General features: G+C 38.5%; 1 protein-coding gene across 3 annotated transcripts in view; it reads left to right on the top strand.

Annotated features, from left to right (window-relative positions):
• Positions 1-17598, top strand: part of KCNMB2 (potassium calcium-activated channel subfamily M regulatory beta subunit 2) — a 289661-nt gene extending 272063 nt beyond the window's left edge. For all 3 annotated transcript variants that reach the window (XM_074298232.1, XM_074298231.1, XM_074298230.1), the window contains exon 5: positions 16724-17598. In XM_074298232.1, coding sequence (XP_074154333.1) covers positions 16724-17008 — 285 coding nt within the window. In that variant the 3' untranslated portion in view covers positions 17009-17598. The remainder of the gene's footprint in view (positions 1-16723) is intronic.
• Positions 17599-17838: the final 240 nt, after the last annotated feature.

Below are 17838 nucleotides of genomic sequence, written 5' to 3' on the forward strand. Positions count from 1 at the left end.
ATACATTCAAGCATTCCTAAATGTATATACACACATACACGTGTGTATATGTGTGTACATATATACATATGGATACAGCTTCTATATATAGAATAAATACAAGATTAGTTAGGATCTAAAGCAATGCTGACAGAGTGCTGATCTTTTTCACTGACCCTTTGCAGCTTTCCTGTAGTAGAATTGGGGGGGATGAAGCACAGCTTTGAATGCTAAGATCAAGTTTTCATTATAGAAACAAAAATTGCCTGATTACTTTTTCTTCAAAAATCATTCCCATTCAGATTGATCATAGAAAATTTCTTTTGAGTCCTTCTAGCATACCTATTTTTTGATAGTATTTTTTCTCAATTTCATGGGAAGACAATTTTTAACATTCATTTATGCAAGATTTTGAGTTCCAAATTTTTCTCCTTCCCTCCCTCCACTCTCCTCTTCTGAAAATGGAAGGCAATTTGTAAAGCATTTTTCCATATTAGTCACAGTTGTGAAAGAAGAAACAGATCAAAAGGAAAAAACATGAAAAAAGAAGAAAGTAGAAAAAAAATCTTCAATCTGTTTTCAGAGTCCACTGGTTCTTTATCTAGATATGGATAGCATTTTCCTTAATGAGTCCTTTGTTCATGTCTTAGATCAGTGACACTGAAAAGAGATGAGTCGTGATTGTCACACAATGTTGCTGAAACTGTACAATGTTTTTCTGGTTCTGCTCATTTTTCTTTGTATCAGTTTGTACAATTTTTCTGAAATCTATCTGTTCATCCTTCCTTATTGCACAATGATATCCCGGTACATTCATATACCACAGTTTGTTCAGCCATTCCCCAATTGATGAGCATCCTCTCAATTGCCAATGTTTTGCCACCACAAAAAAGGACTGCTATATTTGTCTTTGCACATTTGGTCCTTTTCCCTTTTTATGATCTCTTGGAGATACAGAACTAATTGTGGTATTGCTAGATCAAAGGATACACACAGTTTGATTGCCCTTTGGTCATAGTTCTAAATTGCTCTCCATCTAGCATACCTTTAAAAAATTTTAAAGCTTCTGACATGGCATTAAGAACATAAATTAAGGCCTGGAAAGGGCCCTGGAGATCATACAAACCAACCCTTTTATTTTATAAATGTGGAAAATGAATCTCAGAAAATGGAAGTTACTTAAGGTCACACACTAGTAAGTAAGAGAGCAAGGCTTGAACCCAAGTCTTCTAACTCCATATAGTCTGCTTTCGACCTCATCATTCTTTTAACCTCCCTCTAGAGATTTTCAAAACTAAAGGTAGAAAATCAATATGATCTATTTATTGGATTATTGAAATTACAACTAACTAGAATCAGAGACTTTGATATGAATGATCCTAAAATTCCCTTTTGGGTTCCAATGAAGAGGGAAGAGTCCTTCAGGTATTACGCTATAGAGGGGAAAAAATGGACCTGAAATGAGAAAGACTTGGATCTAACACCTGCTTACTACCTTCCTTTCTACTACTTGCACCCCATATGAGTCAATTTTTCAGCACCTCATTTTCTTCATCTATAAAACAGAGATGATAATAGTGCTCAAAGTACCTAATTTCTTGATGTAGGGAATCCTGGTAAGGAATTCCTTTGATCAATGCTTATCTAGGACCTGCTTTGCAACTAGATTGATGCCTGGGAATTGCCTGGGGTACTGGGAGCTTAAGGGGCTTCCCCAGGGTCCCACAATCATTCTGAACCAGAAGGGAAACTTGAATCCAGGTCTTCCTGAGTCCAAGATCTTCCTTTATATATTATAAAATGAATATTAACAGAATTACAGCAGTTCTGTTCATGAAGAAAGCAGTACTATGTACTATTTACACAATAGTTACTATATAAATGCTTTTTGTTTGATTAATTTAAATCACTTTGGAAATCTAAACTTTAAAGTACTATTGAAATATAATCTTGTATGTGAATATATACTATATACATTCATATATATATGTATATATATATATATACACACACACATCTTTTAATCATAAAAATCATCTTCCCTATCCTGATATACAAAACTTTCACAAATGCAATATATAGAAATGGTATTCATAAAAGCTAATTCGATCAGTCAAGAGGCATGCCATGTTAATAATTTTGAATTAGCTGTATTGCATTTCTAGCCTGTGTTGGTAGGGATGAATAAAATACTTATAACTTTCTAGGGGGAATTATTAACCCTGATCCTGGGATCAGCTCCACCTGAATTCACTTCTTTTGTATTTTTATTTTTCAATTTTTTTCTAATTCTGAAATTGACAAACACGAGCATTTCTACATACAAAGAAAAATATCAAAAGTAGATTCATATAAAACTGGGACTGTCTAGACAGAAAGGCTTGATTTTTCTACTTTGGGAAAATACTATAGATATTCTTTGAGCATGTGGCCAAGAAGAGGATTTCTTCAGCCGAAGGCAGAGAAAGCAACTGCATTTTGGTTACAACAGCTCAAATAAATTATTACCACCTCATATGAGAAGTCAGCCTCCTGAATATTTCAGAAGCGGTTTTTGAAAACGTCTGCTCCAGTTCCCCCTAATCTACAGGAAGCACAAATAATGTTCAGTTGCCTCAAGGTTGTTTTATCAATAAATAAAAGTGAACATAGTCTCAGTTTTTTTCCAAGATGTGCTTATTTCTGCCATCAGCCCTCCAAACAGGGCTAATCCTATGGAATATGAAACTCTCAAATGCTGATGAAATTGTGAAGTTATTCATTAACGCAAAATTCATCAAGCATTTATTATGTGCCTACTATGAGGTGATCAGAGTGTTAGGGGATGGGATTATAAAGACAAAAAGGAAATTAGCCCTTTTCCTTCCAGAAACCTACATTTTAATTGGGGAAAACAACACAGAAAAATACATATAAAGAACATACAAAGTACTTTTTTTTGTAAAGAGTATTATCAACTGAGATTTGCTCCCTGTCAGAAAAGGTAATTGAAAGCTCACATCAAATGCATATCAGCTGAAGAAACTGGGGACGTTTAATCTAGAGAAGACGTAAGGGAGATGTAATAGTTGTCTTCAAATATTTGGAGGGCTGAAACATGGAAGAGGAATGAAACTTTTTCTACTCAGTCTCAAAAGGATGAACCCAATATAACATAGAGAAGTTACAGAGACCATTTAGGTCTATCAAGGAAAAAATTTCCTCACAATGAGAGCTTTCCAAAAGTGGAATGAGCTGTCTTGAGAGTGCCTTCCTTCCAGCAGAGGCTAGATGTCCTCTTGGGTATGTTATATAGAGTCTGGGTTTTTAGGAAAGAGCTGGAGTAGTTGCTTCTGAGACCCCTGCCAATTCTAGAAGTCTTCAATTTTGTTGTGTAAACCTAAAGGAGAAATATGTATCATGCACCAGCTGTTATTGAGTTTCCTTCTATCCAAATGATGGATGTTCTCAGATTCTTGCATCTTGTAAAGCTCAGGTTTTGTGGAATACTCCCCAACAATATTTCCAAGCCTTCATATATGAGTCAGTGTTAAATGACAATACACCAAGATCCAGACCATGCTCACAGTCTTCACTATGTTGCTAGTAGCAATTTGGGATACGTAAGGGAAATTTATAATATTTTTGTTAAGCTCCTATTATGCATCAGGAACTATAGGATTTAGATGAAGAGGAAACTTGGAGAAAATCTTATCATCATTTTAGAGCTAGGAGACTGAGCCCCAATCTCTTACCCACAGTCACACAGCTGTAATCAGCAGAATCAGACCCAGGCTGATTTTAGAACTAGTAATTTTTCCACTGTACTGTAACTGCCCAGCTAGTTCCCATGATTCTGTGCACTGGCTCATTCATTTGTTCATCTCCCCACTTTTCTCTGTGATTGAAAGTCTTCCCATTGGAAACTTGCTCTTGTGGAGAAAGGGGGCAGATGGGCAGCGGCAAAAAGCCCAGATGGGAATTACTACTGTCAAACCTTACAAAGCTCTCCTTAATGGTCTGAGTGGTTCCACACCCCAGAGAGTGGAAGCTGAAAATAATTGGACTTTTCACAATGCTTCCTTCGACCATAGTTGTCATTTCTTTCTGCAGAGTTGAATTTCTAAGATCCCAAATATCAAAACAACAGAACTCGGGCAAGTCGTGCTGCATCTAAGCCTGACGCCACTGAAGAGGAACCAGCACTTTTCTTTTCAGAGGGTCACCAGACCATGACCTTATAAGATTAGCTGGAAAACATGAGGAAAAGATGGTGCTGGGAAAGCTGCCAGGAGAACCCTTCTATCAGTGCCTCAACTCATTCAAAGATCTTTAGTCCTGATCATACTTCCCTTGTTAGCATGATCAAGGACAATTCACTTCCATTTTGACAAGTTAGCAGCCCATGTGGTCAGCAGAGTATGGTGGTTTTAGAGTAAGGAAGAGTTACTTCAAGCCTCACTGCTGGCAGAAACCTGTTGTGTGACCATGGACAGGTCATTAATTGCATTTAATTTAATTAATGCATTAATTGCATCCATCCAGCTCTCTAAGACTATGGTTTATAGTGATTTGCATTAATGAAGGGAGTTTCCATACCAGGACATCCCTATACTAATGAAATCATAGAGCTCAACCTTTAAAAAAAAAAGATCCTTCCCTTAAAATAGCCACATTTCTAAAAGTTATAAAGGAGTAGCATGAAATTGAAAGATGATTTTACTGAAATGTATAATACATAGCTGGCAACTTTTGAGTTAAGTCAATAGGATACAAGAGGGTCAATCATGATGTTGTCATATTCAAAGGCACAAGGACAATTTTCCTTCATTTTTGTTCCTTGCCCCATGTACTTTTTTTTCTTTAGCTCTTAAAGCTAAAGTCTTTCCAAACAATCACACAATCAACAAATATTTCTAAAGCATCTTCTATGTAGTAGGTACTGAACTTTGACATTAGGGGCACATACCAAAAAATATACAATTTCCCCTACCCTCAAGGAAATTATATTCAATTGGGGGAGAAAATATCTGCATTTATAAAGAAATATTGAAAAATATACATATGTATACATACACATATGCAAATAATAAATAAATACAAAGTATTTGGAGGAGATGGGAAGTAATAGCAACTCTATGACTGGAGCTTCTCAAAAGTAAAAGATGGACACTCACAGGTAGCAGCCTATAGACCAGCCATTCTTGAAGAAGGGAAGATAATTCTAAAATCTTATATCTTTATCCATGATTGAGCAAGAAAAGTGTTGTAACAACTTCGTGCTACCATAGTTAGAATCTTCTTTTCTGATCCCTCTTTTGTAATTTCTGTTAAACCAATCCTTTGCCAAACAGATGAACACATTAACCTAGTTTGTAGGATGGGTTTGAAATACAACTGGCCAGATCTTTCCATTAGGGCCCCAAACCAAGAGCAACATATCTTACTCAGTCACTCATTCTAATTGGCCTCCTGTCCCAAGTCAACATGGAAGTTAGGAGTGTTCTGTCTATGTGATCACAGGGATGAATAGGTTAGTGGCTACATGTGCTGGTAAATCTTGGGGTGACCATTGCATGTAGCCCTGAGGGTAAGAGGGGGGCCAATGATAATGTTTGTCCTGTGGCAGGCCAACACACTGGGCCATGATCTGTACCCCTAAGTATAGGGTCACAAAGTGGAACAAAACTTTTAAGTTGAACAAAACTTTTAAGGAACAACTTATCATAGTACCAGAGAGAGGGTCCACAGCTGGAAAAGACCCTGGAGGTCATCTATGAAATCCCACTCATCTTAAAGTTGAGGAAACAGTATCTCAGAAAATAGAATAGCCTGATTCAAAGACATATAGCTTATAAATAACAGAGTACCCATCCCACACTCTGCACCATCTAACACTCTACCCCTTCCATGATGTTGGCTTTAGAAAGGTGGTGAGACTCCAATCCATTAATAAGTTAAAGACCAGCTAAATGAAAATATTTGTAGATCCCCATTCTCGTTAACTTTTTTCATGTCCACAGGATACATCATTACTTTCCATTCAATGTAAAAGATCTTTATTACACACCTACAATGTACCAAACGCCATCTGAGGTATTGAGGATTCAAAGACAATATCTAAACAGCCCCTGTCCTCAAAGAACTTACACTCTTTTGGGAAAAAATAATATTTACCCATGTAAGTAAATGAGGTACCTGGGGGACACCCTAGTGCTTAGAGTACACGCCTGAGTTCAAATCTGGTTTTAGGTACTTAATAGCTGTGTGCCTCTGGGCATCCTGTTTGCCTCAGTTTCCTCTTCTGTAAAATGAGCTGGAGAAGAAAATGCCCCCCAAAAACCTCAAATGAAGTCAGGAAGAGTCAATCACAACTGAAATGGAACAAAAGCAATATAAGCATAAACTATATATACGAATTCATTTTAGGGAGTAGAGCTCTGGGCTAGTATCAATTGTGAACAATAAAACAAGGGTTCCATAGGGTACACCAAAAGAGCAGAGAAGAGTGGGATAGGTGTCCCAGAGAGATGGGGCTGACACGGATGAGTCTGGAGCAGCAAGGAAAGCTCCGGTCTATGACACCTCAGAACTGTGAATAAAGATAAATCGGTATGTTCTTCAATGGCAATAGTAAATTTGATTTTCCCAGCTCCACAGCGTACAAACTGTGTGATCTTGGACAAATCACTAAACTTCCTGGCTTAGCAATTAATTTCCTTGTGTTTAAAATGAGGGCACTGGACTAGATGATCTTTAAGGCCCCATTTGGTTCTCTGAGCAGTTCCTGATTAAGAAAGAGACACAGAACACTCTGAGAAGGAGGACACAGAACTCTCCCAAGTCTGACCCCCATAAGTCTCATATTCCAAGTGGAAGTGCTTATCAAGGGGTAGCTGAGACCATCTGGAAACCAAACTTTTTGGGGACATGCCAGTTGTAGGAAGATATCCACTCAACCATACCTCTACTGAATGGGCTTCAAGAATGATGTAGCTCTCCAGAAAGTGTAATGAGGGTCAAATGGCAAGAATTACACTACGGTGGACCCCAAGAAAGGAGAGTAGAAGGAAAAGGAAAACAGGAATTCTAGATACTCACATTCTTCCAAACTCACTGGAAACATCATATCAATTATTATTTGATTGAGTATTGTCATAATCAGCAATAGAAAATTAATTTCCTTGGATCAACCTGGTTCAGACAATTGCAGGTATTTGAGCATCCTTAGGTACCAAAGTCTTTCATCTCTTGATGCTGATCCTTTTCTTTTGCTCCCTTTTAAGTACCTTAACATGCCAGAATGCTGCAATAAATGTGAAAATATGTGAGCAAACAGAGCAAGGATGGGGCGTGCTCTGGAGGGGGCCACGTGAGGATGCTGGCAGGACCGTTAGTGCGTAATTGTGGTAGGATATTGTTTCCCTTTGCTCTGCCAAGAATTTTAAGCAGCACAGCTTGGCAAATAGTAAAAACTGAAAAGAGAAACCAAGTAACTTTCAAAAACAGATTCAAAGCAGGAAAAATGCTGATAGAATGCTAAAAGTCAGGAGAGGTGAAAGAAAACGAGACTCCTGTGTACCGGAAGGCTGTCTAGCCATCACTCAAATCTGAACACAAAGTTTTCTTCTCCAAAGCGCCCCTTCCCTCCTAAAGGAAACGTTGTGGGAAATCTGAAGCATTCCCCCCTCTATGGACCTCTTTAGAGAGAAAACAAGACAGAGTACTCAGAGCCATAACCAGGGTGGTACAGCTGGGGCTTTGCTCTAGAATGCCAGATTTTAGATGGCATATATAGTAGCATGGTCAACATGCTTCCCCTTGTTAGCCAAGCAGCTGCTAGCATCGCAGCAAACTAGCCTTTTGGCTAGAAACCATCAATTGGCTTTGGGTACACTTCCTCAGCCCTGGTACTCTGTCTCCCACCTGCCGTTCTGGTCCCTGGTACAAAAATTCCCAACTACAATTCTGCCTATATTTCTCTTCATCCTATACTTCCAAAGATGGTTTCCATCACATTGTCCTCTCTACCCTCACCCTCCCATAGATGCTTCCATTTTACTGATAAGAGTCTGTGGAAAGAGTACAAGACTTGGGAGTCAGATGAGCTGACTTCAAATCCCAAATCTGTTGCTTATGATGAGTATGAGTGAGTCACTTTTCCTTGCTAAAACATTTCCTCCTATGTAGAATGAGAGGATTTAACTAGATGGTTTCTCAAGTCCCTTCTGGGTCAAAAACTATTGTTTCCCTTGTCTCAGTTTCCCCATCTGTAAAATGAGCTACTATAAAAAAGGAGAAGAGGCTGGTGGTCATTCAATAATCCACTTAGTATAATTCAAATACACTTTTTGTCATACCATGAAGTTTTTTATTATTAAGAATTCTATGAATATAGTTCTTTAAGGTTTGTATGTATTTTATTTAAAGTATTTCATTCAATCTTTAGGACAGATCTGTAAGATAAGTGTTGTAATTATTCTCCCCTTTTTACAGATGAGTAAACTGAGGCTCATTAGAATAGTGACATGATCAGGATCACACAGTTCACAAGGGATTAAAGTGAGAATCAAATCCAGGTCTTCCTGACTCCATGATTCATGATTCTAAGTATCACAGCAAACTTCTTTTTAATAAGTCATTGCCATCATGCCCAACTCTTCATGGGATTTTCTTGGTAAAAATACTTGGTGGTTTGCCATTTCTTTCTCCAGCTCATTTTAGAGATGAGGAACATAAGGCAAACAGGATAAGTGGCTTACTCAAAGTCACACAGCCAGTAAATATCTGAGGCCACATTTGAACTCATGAAAATGAATTTTCCCTATTCCAAGCTCAATGTTCTAAGCACTGTGCTATCCACCTCTCCTTTTTAAGAGGCTATTCACTTATTCACTTACAACTTTACAAACAGATGGAGTTTGCCTCCAGAAAGTACATCCCATTCTATCCCCTCAAAATTACAACAGGCAATTTCTCAAAATCTCTAAGCAAATAGCATTCAGAGTGGCTGAGTCCACCTGGAAGACATTTAAAGTAGAAACAACTTCAGCCACTTTCAGAAGCGAATGGAAGGAATCTGATTGCTGGGCCAAGAGTATATTATGGACCCAAAAGGACGCATGAAATCTCAAGTGGCCTAGAGGGCCATGATATGCAGGACTAGAGAGGGGTCAGTCTTACAGATAGTCCTCTGCCTATATTGTCTTCCATTCTGATCAGCACAATACTCAATTTATAGATAGGTAATATCCATAATAATATAATAATTAATAAGCTAGAGCATATCATATCAATGCTAGCTAATATTTACATAGTACTTTAAAGTTAGGAAAGTACCATAGGCTATCTCATTTGATACAACAATCCTTGTGAGTTAAGTGCTATTATCATCTCTATGTTATGATGAGGAAACTGAGGCACAGGGGGAGGTGATTTGCCCAGGGTCACACAGCTGGCGGATGTCTGAGGCAAGATTCAACTTCATGTCTCCTGACTTTAACACTTCCATCATTTGCTCTACCTCTTTTTAAAAAAAATAATTCAAGCATTTTTAAAAAAAAACCTTTTTTAAACTTTTTTTTAAAAAATAATTCAACCATTTCAGAAGAGAATGGTGAAAAAAGGACTACTTTTAATGAAGTTTCATTTTGTTTTTAACTCTAGAGGTCTTTTGATGACCCAGAACCCCATTGCAAGGGAGGTTTTGCTCATAAACTCTCCCAGCCCCAAACTGGAAAAGGTCTCCATGGATTTGTTATCTAAATTGGCAGTAAAGGGTTGACCTTTCCTAAACACAACTCTTTAGGGTTTTTTTTTAATCTTCTTGAATAAAAATCTGCAGGGACAGAAGCCAGATTAAAAAAAGGTAACTCCAAACTTCCCCAGAGGCTACTTCTGTCCCATCTGTCCCCAGCAAGCATCTAACTGGACTGCTTCCAAACACTGCAGAAGGAAAGAAAATGTTTATCTCAGCCAAGAAGATCAAATAGTCAATGGTTAGTTTTAACCATATGTTCTTAACTCCAGTAAAATGTAAGCTTTTTGAGAGCTGGAATGGTTTTAGTTTTATGTTCTTATCTATAGTACCTAGCATACAGTAGGCATTTAATAAAAGAGTTTTAATTCATTTGAATTGAATTGCATTTCATGAGAAACTAGATCCCTGTAGAGGTGCTTTCAGGTCCCCAGCTGCCAAATGATGTTGTAGTTATTGTGCTGCTACTTTTCCTTATTCTCTAAGAGGACCAAGACATCAGGGAGGTGATACCATGACATACAACTATAAGTGAGTTGGATTTAAGTAGGGAATGGCCATATGCAAAGTCACTTTCCCCTCCAGAGTTATCTGGGTCCAGTGGCCAGATATAGATTGGAATGACTAGAGATGGCCCTGGATGCAAAAGCCCCCGGCACTGCTCTAGCTAACCCAGCCTCCTGGCTACTGATACGTCTATATCTTTAGTTGATTAATGGACATTAGACCGAGATTTCCTTGATAGCAAGGACTGTCTTTTGCTTTTCTAAATTTTACCCAGAACTTAACACAGTGCCTGACACATAGTTGAATTGTTCAGTCACATCCAACTCTTTGTGATTCCATGTGGGCTTGTCCTGCCAAAGATACTAGAGTAGTTTAGCCATTTCCTTCTTCAGCTCATTTTACAGATGGGAAAACTGAAGCAAACTGTGCTTCACACAGGATCAAACAGCTAGGAAGTGCCTGAGGATAAATTTTAACTCAGAAAGAGGCTGTCACTCTCTCCATTGTACCACCTAGCTGCCTTGTAGGGCACAGAAGGCGTTTAATAGATGTTGGCTTTATAAGTGTTAAGGTTAGAATCAAGATACATTAAGATAGAATATACTTCCTAGAATGTGTTGCTGCTGATCAAAAGCAAAGTGCTCAGCATTTATTCTGGCCCAATGAAGGGGAGATCTTGCTGATAAAGGTCAAGCCCCTCCATGGGACCAACGGTCCCTCGGCCCCACCAGGAAAGCCAGTGGAAAGAGCAACCAAAGCCAGCACTTTTTCCCTTCCAGGAAGCATGGTATAGTGAAAATAGAATTAGCCTTCAAAATTGGAATACGTGGGTTCATCTCCCACCCCTGAAATAGACTGACTGTGATTTGGGGCAATTCTTTAAGACGATAGATTGAAAATCCTGCTTCAACATTCTTTGACAGTTTCCTCTTGAGTAGCCCCTTACAGCAATAAAATTAAGCATCCTGACCACAAAGGAAAAAACATCTTTTCTATCCTTGAGCCGACAAACTATAGGACAAAATTAACTATGGTTCATGCTATGGTCACAAGATCTTTATACCTAACCCACAGGCTTACCTCATCACTTTATGGTTGGTTCAGAGGAAAAAAAATAAAGGAAAAATCATTTGGCATTGTGTAGACTAGGTTGAAAATCCTGCTTCAACATGCTTTGACAGAGTTTTCTCTTGAGTAGCTTCTGTAAGAAGCTATACACCAGTAAAAGTATCCTGATCACAAAGCAAAAAAAATCTTTTTTATCTTTGGGCCCACAAATTATAGTTTTATATATAACTATACATATATATATATATGTGTGTGTGTGTATAAATATACATAACTATATTTAAAACTATAGTTATATATAATGATGGTTCATGCTAAGGCCACAAAATCTTCATGCCTAACCCACAAACTCACTTCATCATTTTATAGTTAGTTCAAAAAAGGAAAGGAAAATTTTTTTGGCATTTTGTAGACTAGGCAGGGGATAGAAAACATTTTTTCTCACCAATCCAAAGAAGGAGAAGACATCAAGGAATACACAAGTAAAAATAATATTTTCTTCTTAGAAAAACATAGAATACTTAATTAATCTACCTTTAAAATTAAGAAACAGGAACGTGAGATTTGATTCAGTAAATATAATAAGTGCTGTTTCCACCTGATAAAGACAGTAGTGTTGAGCATCTTGCTAATTGAAGTGGAGGAGGGTGAGTCTATCCCTTATATTCAAAATAGTATATTATGACCAATTGTTAAAGAACAGAAGAGAAGAGGAAAATAAAAAAGATAATGGCAAAAGAAAGGCAGAGGTATATTAAAAGAGAAGGAGGAGAATGTCAGAAGGGGAAAAAAGGGAGAGAGAGGGAAGATATAGAAATGGAGGAACAGCAAACAGAGGACAGGAAGACAATCAGAGACAGAAAGAGAAAAAGATGGAAAAAGACCTAGAGATGGAAAGACAGATAGAAATAAGAGATAGACAAAAAAAGAGAAAGGGAGAAAGGGAGGGAAGGAGAGAAACAGGAGACAGAGGATAGACAGAAAAAGAGAAAGAAACAGAGGGAGACAGAGAACTGGAAAGATAGAAATAGAAACAGAAATACAGAAGGAGGGGAGGAGAGAGGGAAGGAGAGAAAAAGAGAGGAAGAGAGGGACAGAGGAAGAAAGAGAGAAAAGGGGGAGAGAGAGAAGATATAGGAATGGAGGAACAGCAAATAGAGGACAGGAAGACAATCAGAGACAGAAAGAGAAAAAGATGGAAAAAGACCTAGAGATGGAAAGACAGATAGAAATAAGAGAAAGGGGGAAAGGGAGGGAAGGAGAGAAACAGGAGACAGAGGATAGACAGAAAAAGAGAAAGAGACAGAGGGAGACAGAGAACTGGAAAGATAGAAATAGACAGACAGAAACAGAAATACAGAAGGAGGGGAGGAGAGATGGAAGGAGAGAAAAAGAAAGGAAGAGAGAGAAAAAAGGGAGAGAGAGAAGAGGAGAGAGAGAGAGAGAGAGAGAGAGAGAGAGAGAGAGAGAGAGAGAGAGAGAGAGAGAGAGAGAGAGAGAGAGAGAGAGGAGAGAGAGAGACAGAGAGAGAGAGAAGGGAAGGGAAGAGGAAGGAAAAGGGAAACAGGAGACAAAGGACAGATAGAGAAAGAGAGCTGGAAAGATAGATAGAGATAAAGACAGAAATAGAGACAGAAAGACAGACAGACAGATGGGGGGAAATGAGACAGAGGACAGACAAAGAGAAAGAGATGGAGACAGAAAGAGATAGATAGAATCAGAGAGAAATAAGTGAAATAAAAAGGTAGAGCTTTTCAGGCTCATGTCAGTTGAGTTAAATATTTCTTACCTTGCCCTATTGCTCATCTGGGCTATGCTAACAGCAACAGATCACTTTTTTGTGGAGAGGTTCATTAACTGCTCTCCATAGGTCTTGGGAATACTCTTTAGCTTTCACCAGGAAGCGTCCACTCTAAATGGCCAACTGGAAGCAGCCAACCAGGGAAATTGGACTTACCCTCTAAAGTGATACAAAAAATAAATTACCATCACCCCAAGGGCTAAATGAAAAGTCAATTCAGAACCCAAGTTATTCTTCCATGAAACTGTTAAAACAACCAGTCAGATGTCTAATTTTTGCCTTTAAACTTGGTTGCTTTGACATTTTAGGATCCTAGAATTGGAAGAGATCATAGACGTCATGCAGTTCAACCCCTTTATTTTACAAGTGAGAAAAGTGAGATTAACTGATGTGCTAATACCAGGCCGGCAGCAACAGAACGAGGTTGCAAGTTTAAGGCCTCTGACTCCCAGTCCAGCTGTCTCTTAGCCCAGTCATGCATTGTCCTTGGCCTGTAGTATAGCAGAATGAGAATCAGACCCAAAACCCTGGATTCCAAGCCTGCCTGTAACGCTAATTTACTATGTGACCCTGGACTTCCTATCTCTGCTCCTCATTCTGCTTACTTGTCAAAACGAGGGCCTTAAACCACATCATCTCAAAGATGTTCTCACGTGCCATGATTCTCTACTCAGCTGGTGATGACTGGAAAGAAAGAACCAAACACCCCCGAGTGACAAAGTATTAATTTGGAAAGATGTGAATTAAATCAACAGCCAGAAGGCAGACCTCTTATATGACACCCATTTTTTTTACCTGAAATTTTGAGCATTTTAGAACAGAATTATTTCCTAGAAATTCTAACAATAGAGATGCTAGTGTTAAAGAATGAATTAGACACTAGTATTGCTTTATAATAGCTGGCATTTAAATAGCATTTTACACATATTATCTGATTGAATCTTCAATATGTAAGGGCCCAAATAATTACACCCATTTTACATGTAACCCAGAGTTCAGGAGTATCTAAGTTTTAAACTCACATGAAGTAAATTCAATCTGAGGGAAGTGACCTGAAGAATCAAGAATCTTTAATGCAGAAAATGTACTCTGTGAAATTTCTGAATATGTTTGTATTTAGTTTCCACACATGTAGAGAATAAGCTCTTCAGTTCCTACAAAAACACACAAGGTAACAAATGCTACAGAAAATGTAGAATGTGCATATTATTCTCAAGAGCCTAGAAAGAGATCTTGAAAACACTGGATATACTCTTAGTAATCCATACTCTCTCCTTGGAAAGGAAATAAACGTGGGTGTCAAGACAAGATTTTGATGGGCTCTTTCTTAGTATCTTATAGAGACCCTCCCAGGCTTTTAGATTTCAGCTAAAAGACAAACAGAATTTGGGCCTGTTGAACAAGCACTTCCTTTTCTATCAGGCTTCTACTGTCTGAAAAACTCCCAATATTAGCAAGGAGCAAAGTATAATTCTTATTTTCCCTTTACCAAACAAGTGGTCCAAAAACCCAGAATGACCAGAGAGAGCAAAATTCTCTCTCCCTTCACTCAGACTACCCACTGCCCACTGTGGATGGACTAAGGATCCTGAAGGAGTAGGTGTTGGAGAACCAGACTTTCCTCTCCCCCACACCTATTGCCCAGTTCCCACCAGGCACTGAACAGTTAGTTGGATACGGATTTTGTCCTCCCTGCCCCACCCTACTGGAGAGCTAAAGATAAGCCAGAGACCTACTCTGCTCTAGAACTTGGTGAGGGATACAGCTTTCTAATGATCCCAAAGGTCTATCAGATGTCATTACCTGTTATGTGCAATTATTTCCCCTATTTTGAATGGCAATTGTTTTCAAACAGAATCTGTCTCATTTTTCTATTTGTAACCCTAGAATTTAGCTATGTACTAGGCACATGGTAGGTACAAGTACCAGAATTGTGATTTAACCCATGTAGGAAACTTCTGGATGAGGAATCTCCTTGAACAAAGGAGGTCAGCTTCTTCTCTGAAATTTAGAGCATTGCCTAGAGGGCTCAAAGATTGTGACTTGCCCAGAGTCACTCAGTCAGTGTGCTGAAGATGCAGGATCCTAACTCTAAGGTTGGCTATATAGTGATCAGGTCCCAGCTACTTCATAGAAAATACTTAATGGATGCTTTTCCACTCTCTTCTTATGTCCTACTCTTAAGTCCCTCACTGCTCCTTCCTACCAAATCACCTGAGGGCAGCTGGAAACGCAGGCACTATCTTTGCCTTCTTAACAATGGTCATAGCCATACTTTGTAGAAAGAAGGTCTCATCTCATGTTCTAAACATTATCCTGAAAGCTCATTCAAAAGAAGTTATCAAGGAAATCTCTTGGTTTAATCTCCTCTCATTATAGAGTGATGAAGAATGTGAGACAGAGAAATTCAATTATACATTCAACAAGCATTTACAAAGCTCCCACTATATATAAGGCACTATAGTATATGCCAGGTATACCTAGACAAAATCAAAACAGTCTTATCCTCAATAAGCTCACCTTCTCCTGGAGAGATATAACATGTATTCCAATATGTAAATCAAGATAATAACGGTTAACATTCCTATAGTGCATACTAGGGGTCAGGCACTTTGCTAAGCACTTTACAATTATTATTGTCTCATTTGATACTTGCAGCAGCTCTGCAGTGTAGGTGCTGCCCATAAGCCCATTCTATGGAGAAGGAAACTGAGGAAAGGGGGGTTAAATGACTTGCTCAGGATCACATAGTTAGGAAGCATAAAATTTGGCCTCAGGTCTTCCTGATTTCAGCCCCAGTGGTCTATCCACTACACTACCTAGCTATGTTTTATATATATATATATATATATATATATATATATATATATATATATATATATATATATGCATGAGATTTTACATATGTATGTATACAATACGTTTATATGTACATATATGTACATGTATACACACATGTATATATATACATAAGATATTTAGATAAGATAAATAGATATACAAGAAATAAAGAAACATATATACAAGACACGTGAAAAATAAATGAGAATAATTTTCAGGGAATAGGGAAAGACGGGTACTGAAACATTAGATAAGATAAATAGATATACAAGAAATACAAAAACATATATACAAGACACATGCAAAATAAATGAGAATAATTTTCATGGAGTAGGAAAAGATGAGTACTGGAACACTAGTAACTGAGGAAGATCCCAAAAAGCATTAGCAATTGACCTAAGCCCTTAAGAGAGTTAGAACTTCCAAAAAGCAGAGGATAGAAGCTTCTGCATGGAGACAGAGAACGGCAACGGGGTGTTTTGGAAGGGGAACAGAAAGTAAAGCAAGATGACTAGAATGTAGAATGTACGCTGGGGAACAACATGGAATCAGATTGGAAATTTACAAGTTAGATTGTGAAGGATTTTAAATTCCAAACAGAAGAATTTAGATTTTATCCTGGACATATAGGGAGTTGAACAAGGTCAACGACTTGCCCATTTACTCACAGAAGCAAGTCTTTAGCAGAGGCTCTCCTGAATCCCAATGTTTTTAACTTGTACAATCAGGCAAAGGATGGGGTGTGGGAGGAAATAATGTGTTTCAATGAGCTTCCCTCCGTTTCTCCACAGTGTTCTTACATCCCCAAGTGTGGCAAGAACTTCGAAGAGTCTCTGTCCATGGTGAATGTGGTGATGGAGAACTTCAGGAAGTACCAACGTTTCTCCTGTTTCTCTGACCCGTCTGGCATCCAAAAGAACGTCATCTTAACCAAACTCTACAGCTCCAACGTGCTGTTCCACTCACTCTTCTGGCCCACGTGCATGATGACTGGTGGGGTGGCCATCGTTGCCATGGTGAAACTCACGCAGTACCTCTCCTTGCTCTGCGAACGCATCCAGCGCATCAACAGATAAGAGTCCAAGCCAGCCGGGACAAGGTTTTTCTTTGACGTGCAAATACTGGTTTCTCTCATTCTTCACCAAAGAACCTTAAGTTTGTAACGTGTCGTCTATTATGAGTTTCTTAATTGATTCCGATACATAGAGCAATAACGCAGCTGCTGTTTGATAAGCAAACGTGATGTTTCTATTCTGTAGAAGACGGGGTGGAGGATCCCCTCAGTTTGATGTTGGTTGTTTTCATTCTCTTGGTTCGTTGGTCTGTTCGTTCGTTTGTTTTTTCTGGTGACACTAGGACTTCTTTCTTTCCTTCCTCTGAGATAGGATGCAGTGAATCATTTGTCAAGCTTTGTCAATGAATGTGGTGTGGTGTATTCTGTGTTCGGAGTCATCATCTCTCTCAGAGACATCTCTGCAATGTATTTTGTCATTCGTTGTTTACCGAAGCTGCAGCCAAAAACAAACAAAAAAAAATCCCTTTTCTTTTTCTCCAAACTGAGCCCTCTGGCAAGAGATGGGACCAGGATACCTTCAGCAAGGGTATTCATCATTTTCCTTGTATTGCTACCATATCACTGTAAAGATGAAATAAAAATGGTCACCTATTTTTTTTTATTATTTTTTACTCACAACAATGTTAGCTTTTTAACAGGATTGAAAATGGAAGAAGCTCTGTTCTCACTTGTCATTTTCTTGTACACCATATCCTTTAGGGAGACAAAGAATAGCTTTGATCCCAGTCTTAGACTTGCTAAGGGGGGAGGAGATGATACCAACAAAGGACCGCCAGTCCTAAGATTTGAGTGAATGGTGACAGCCACCTTCATAAGACTTGACTTGAGTGC

This window comes from Sminthopsis crassicaudata, chromosome 3, assembly GCF_048593235.1.
Source record: "Sminthopsis crassicaudata isolate SCR6 chromosome 3, ASM4859323v1, whole genome shotgun sequence".
NCBI classification, from domain to species: Eukaryota; Metazoa; Chordata; class Mammalia; order Dasyuromorphia; family Dasyuridae; genus Sminthopsis; species Sminthopsis crassicaudata.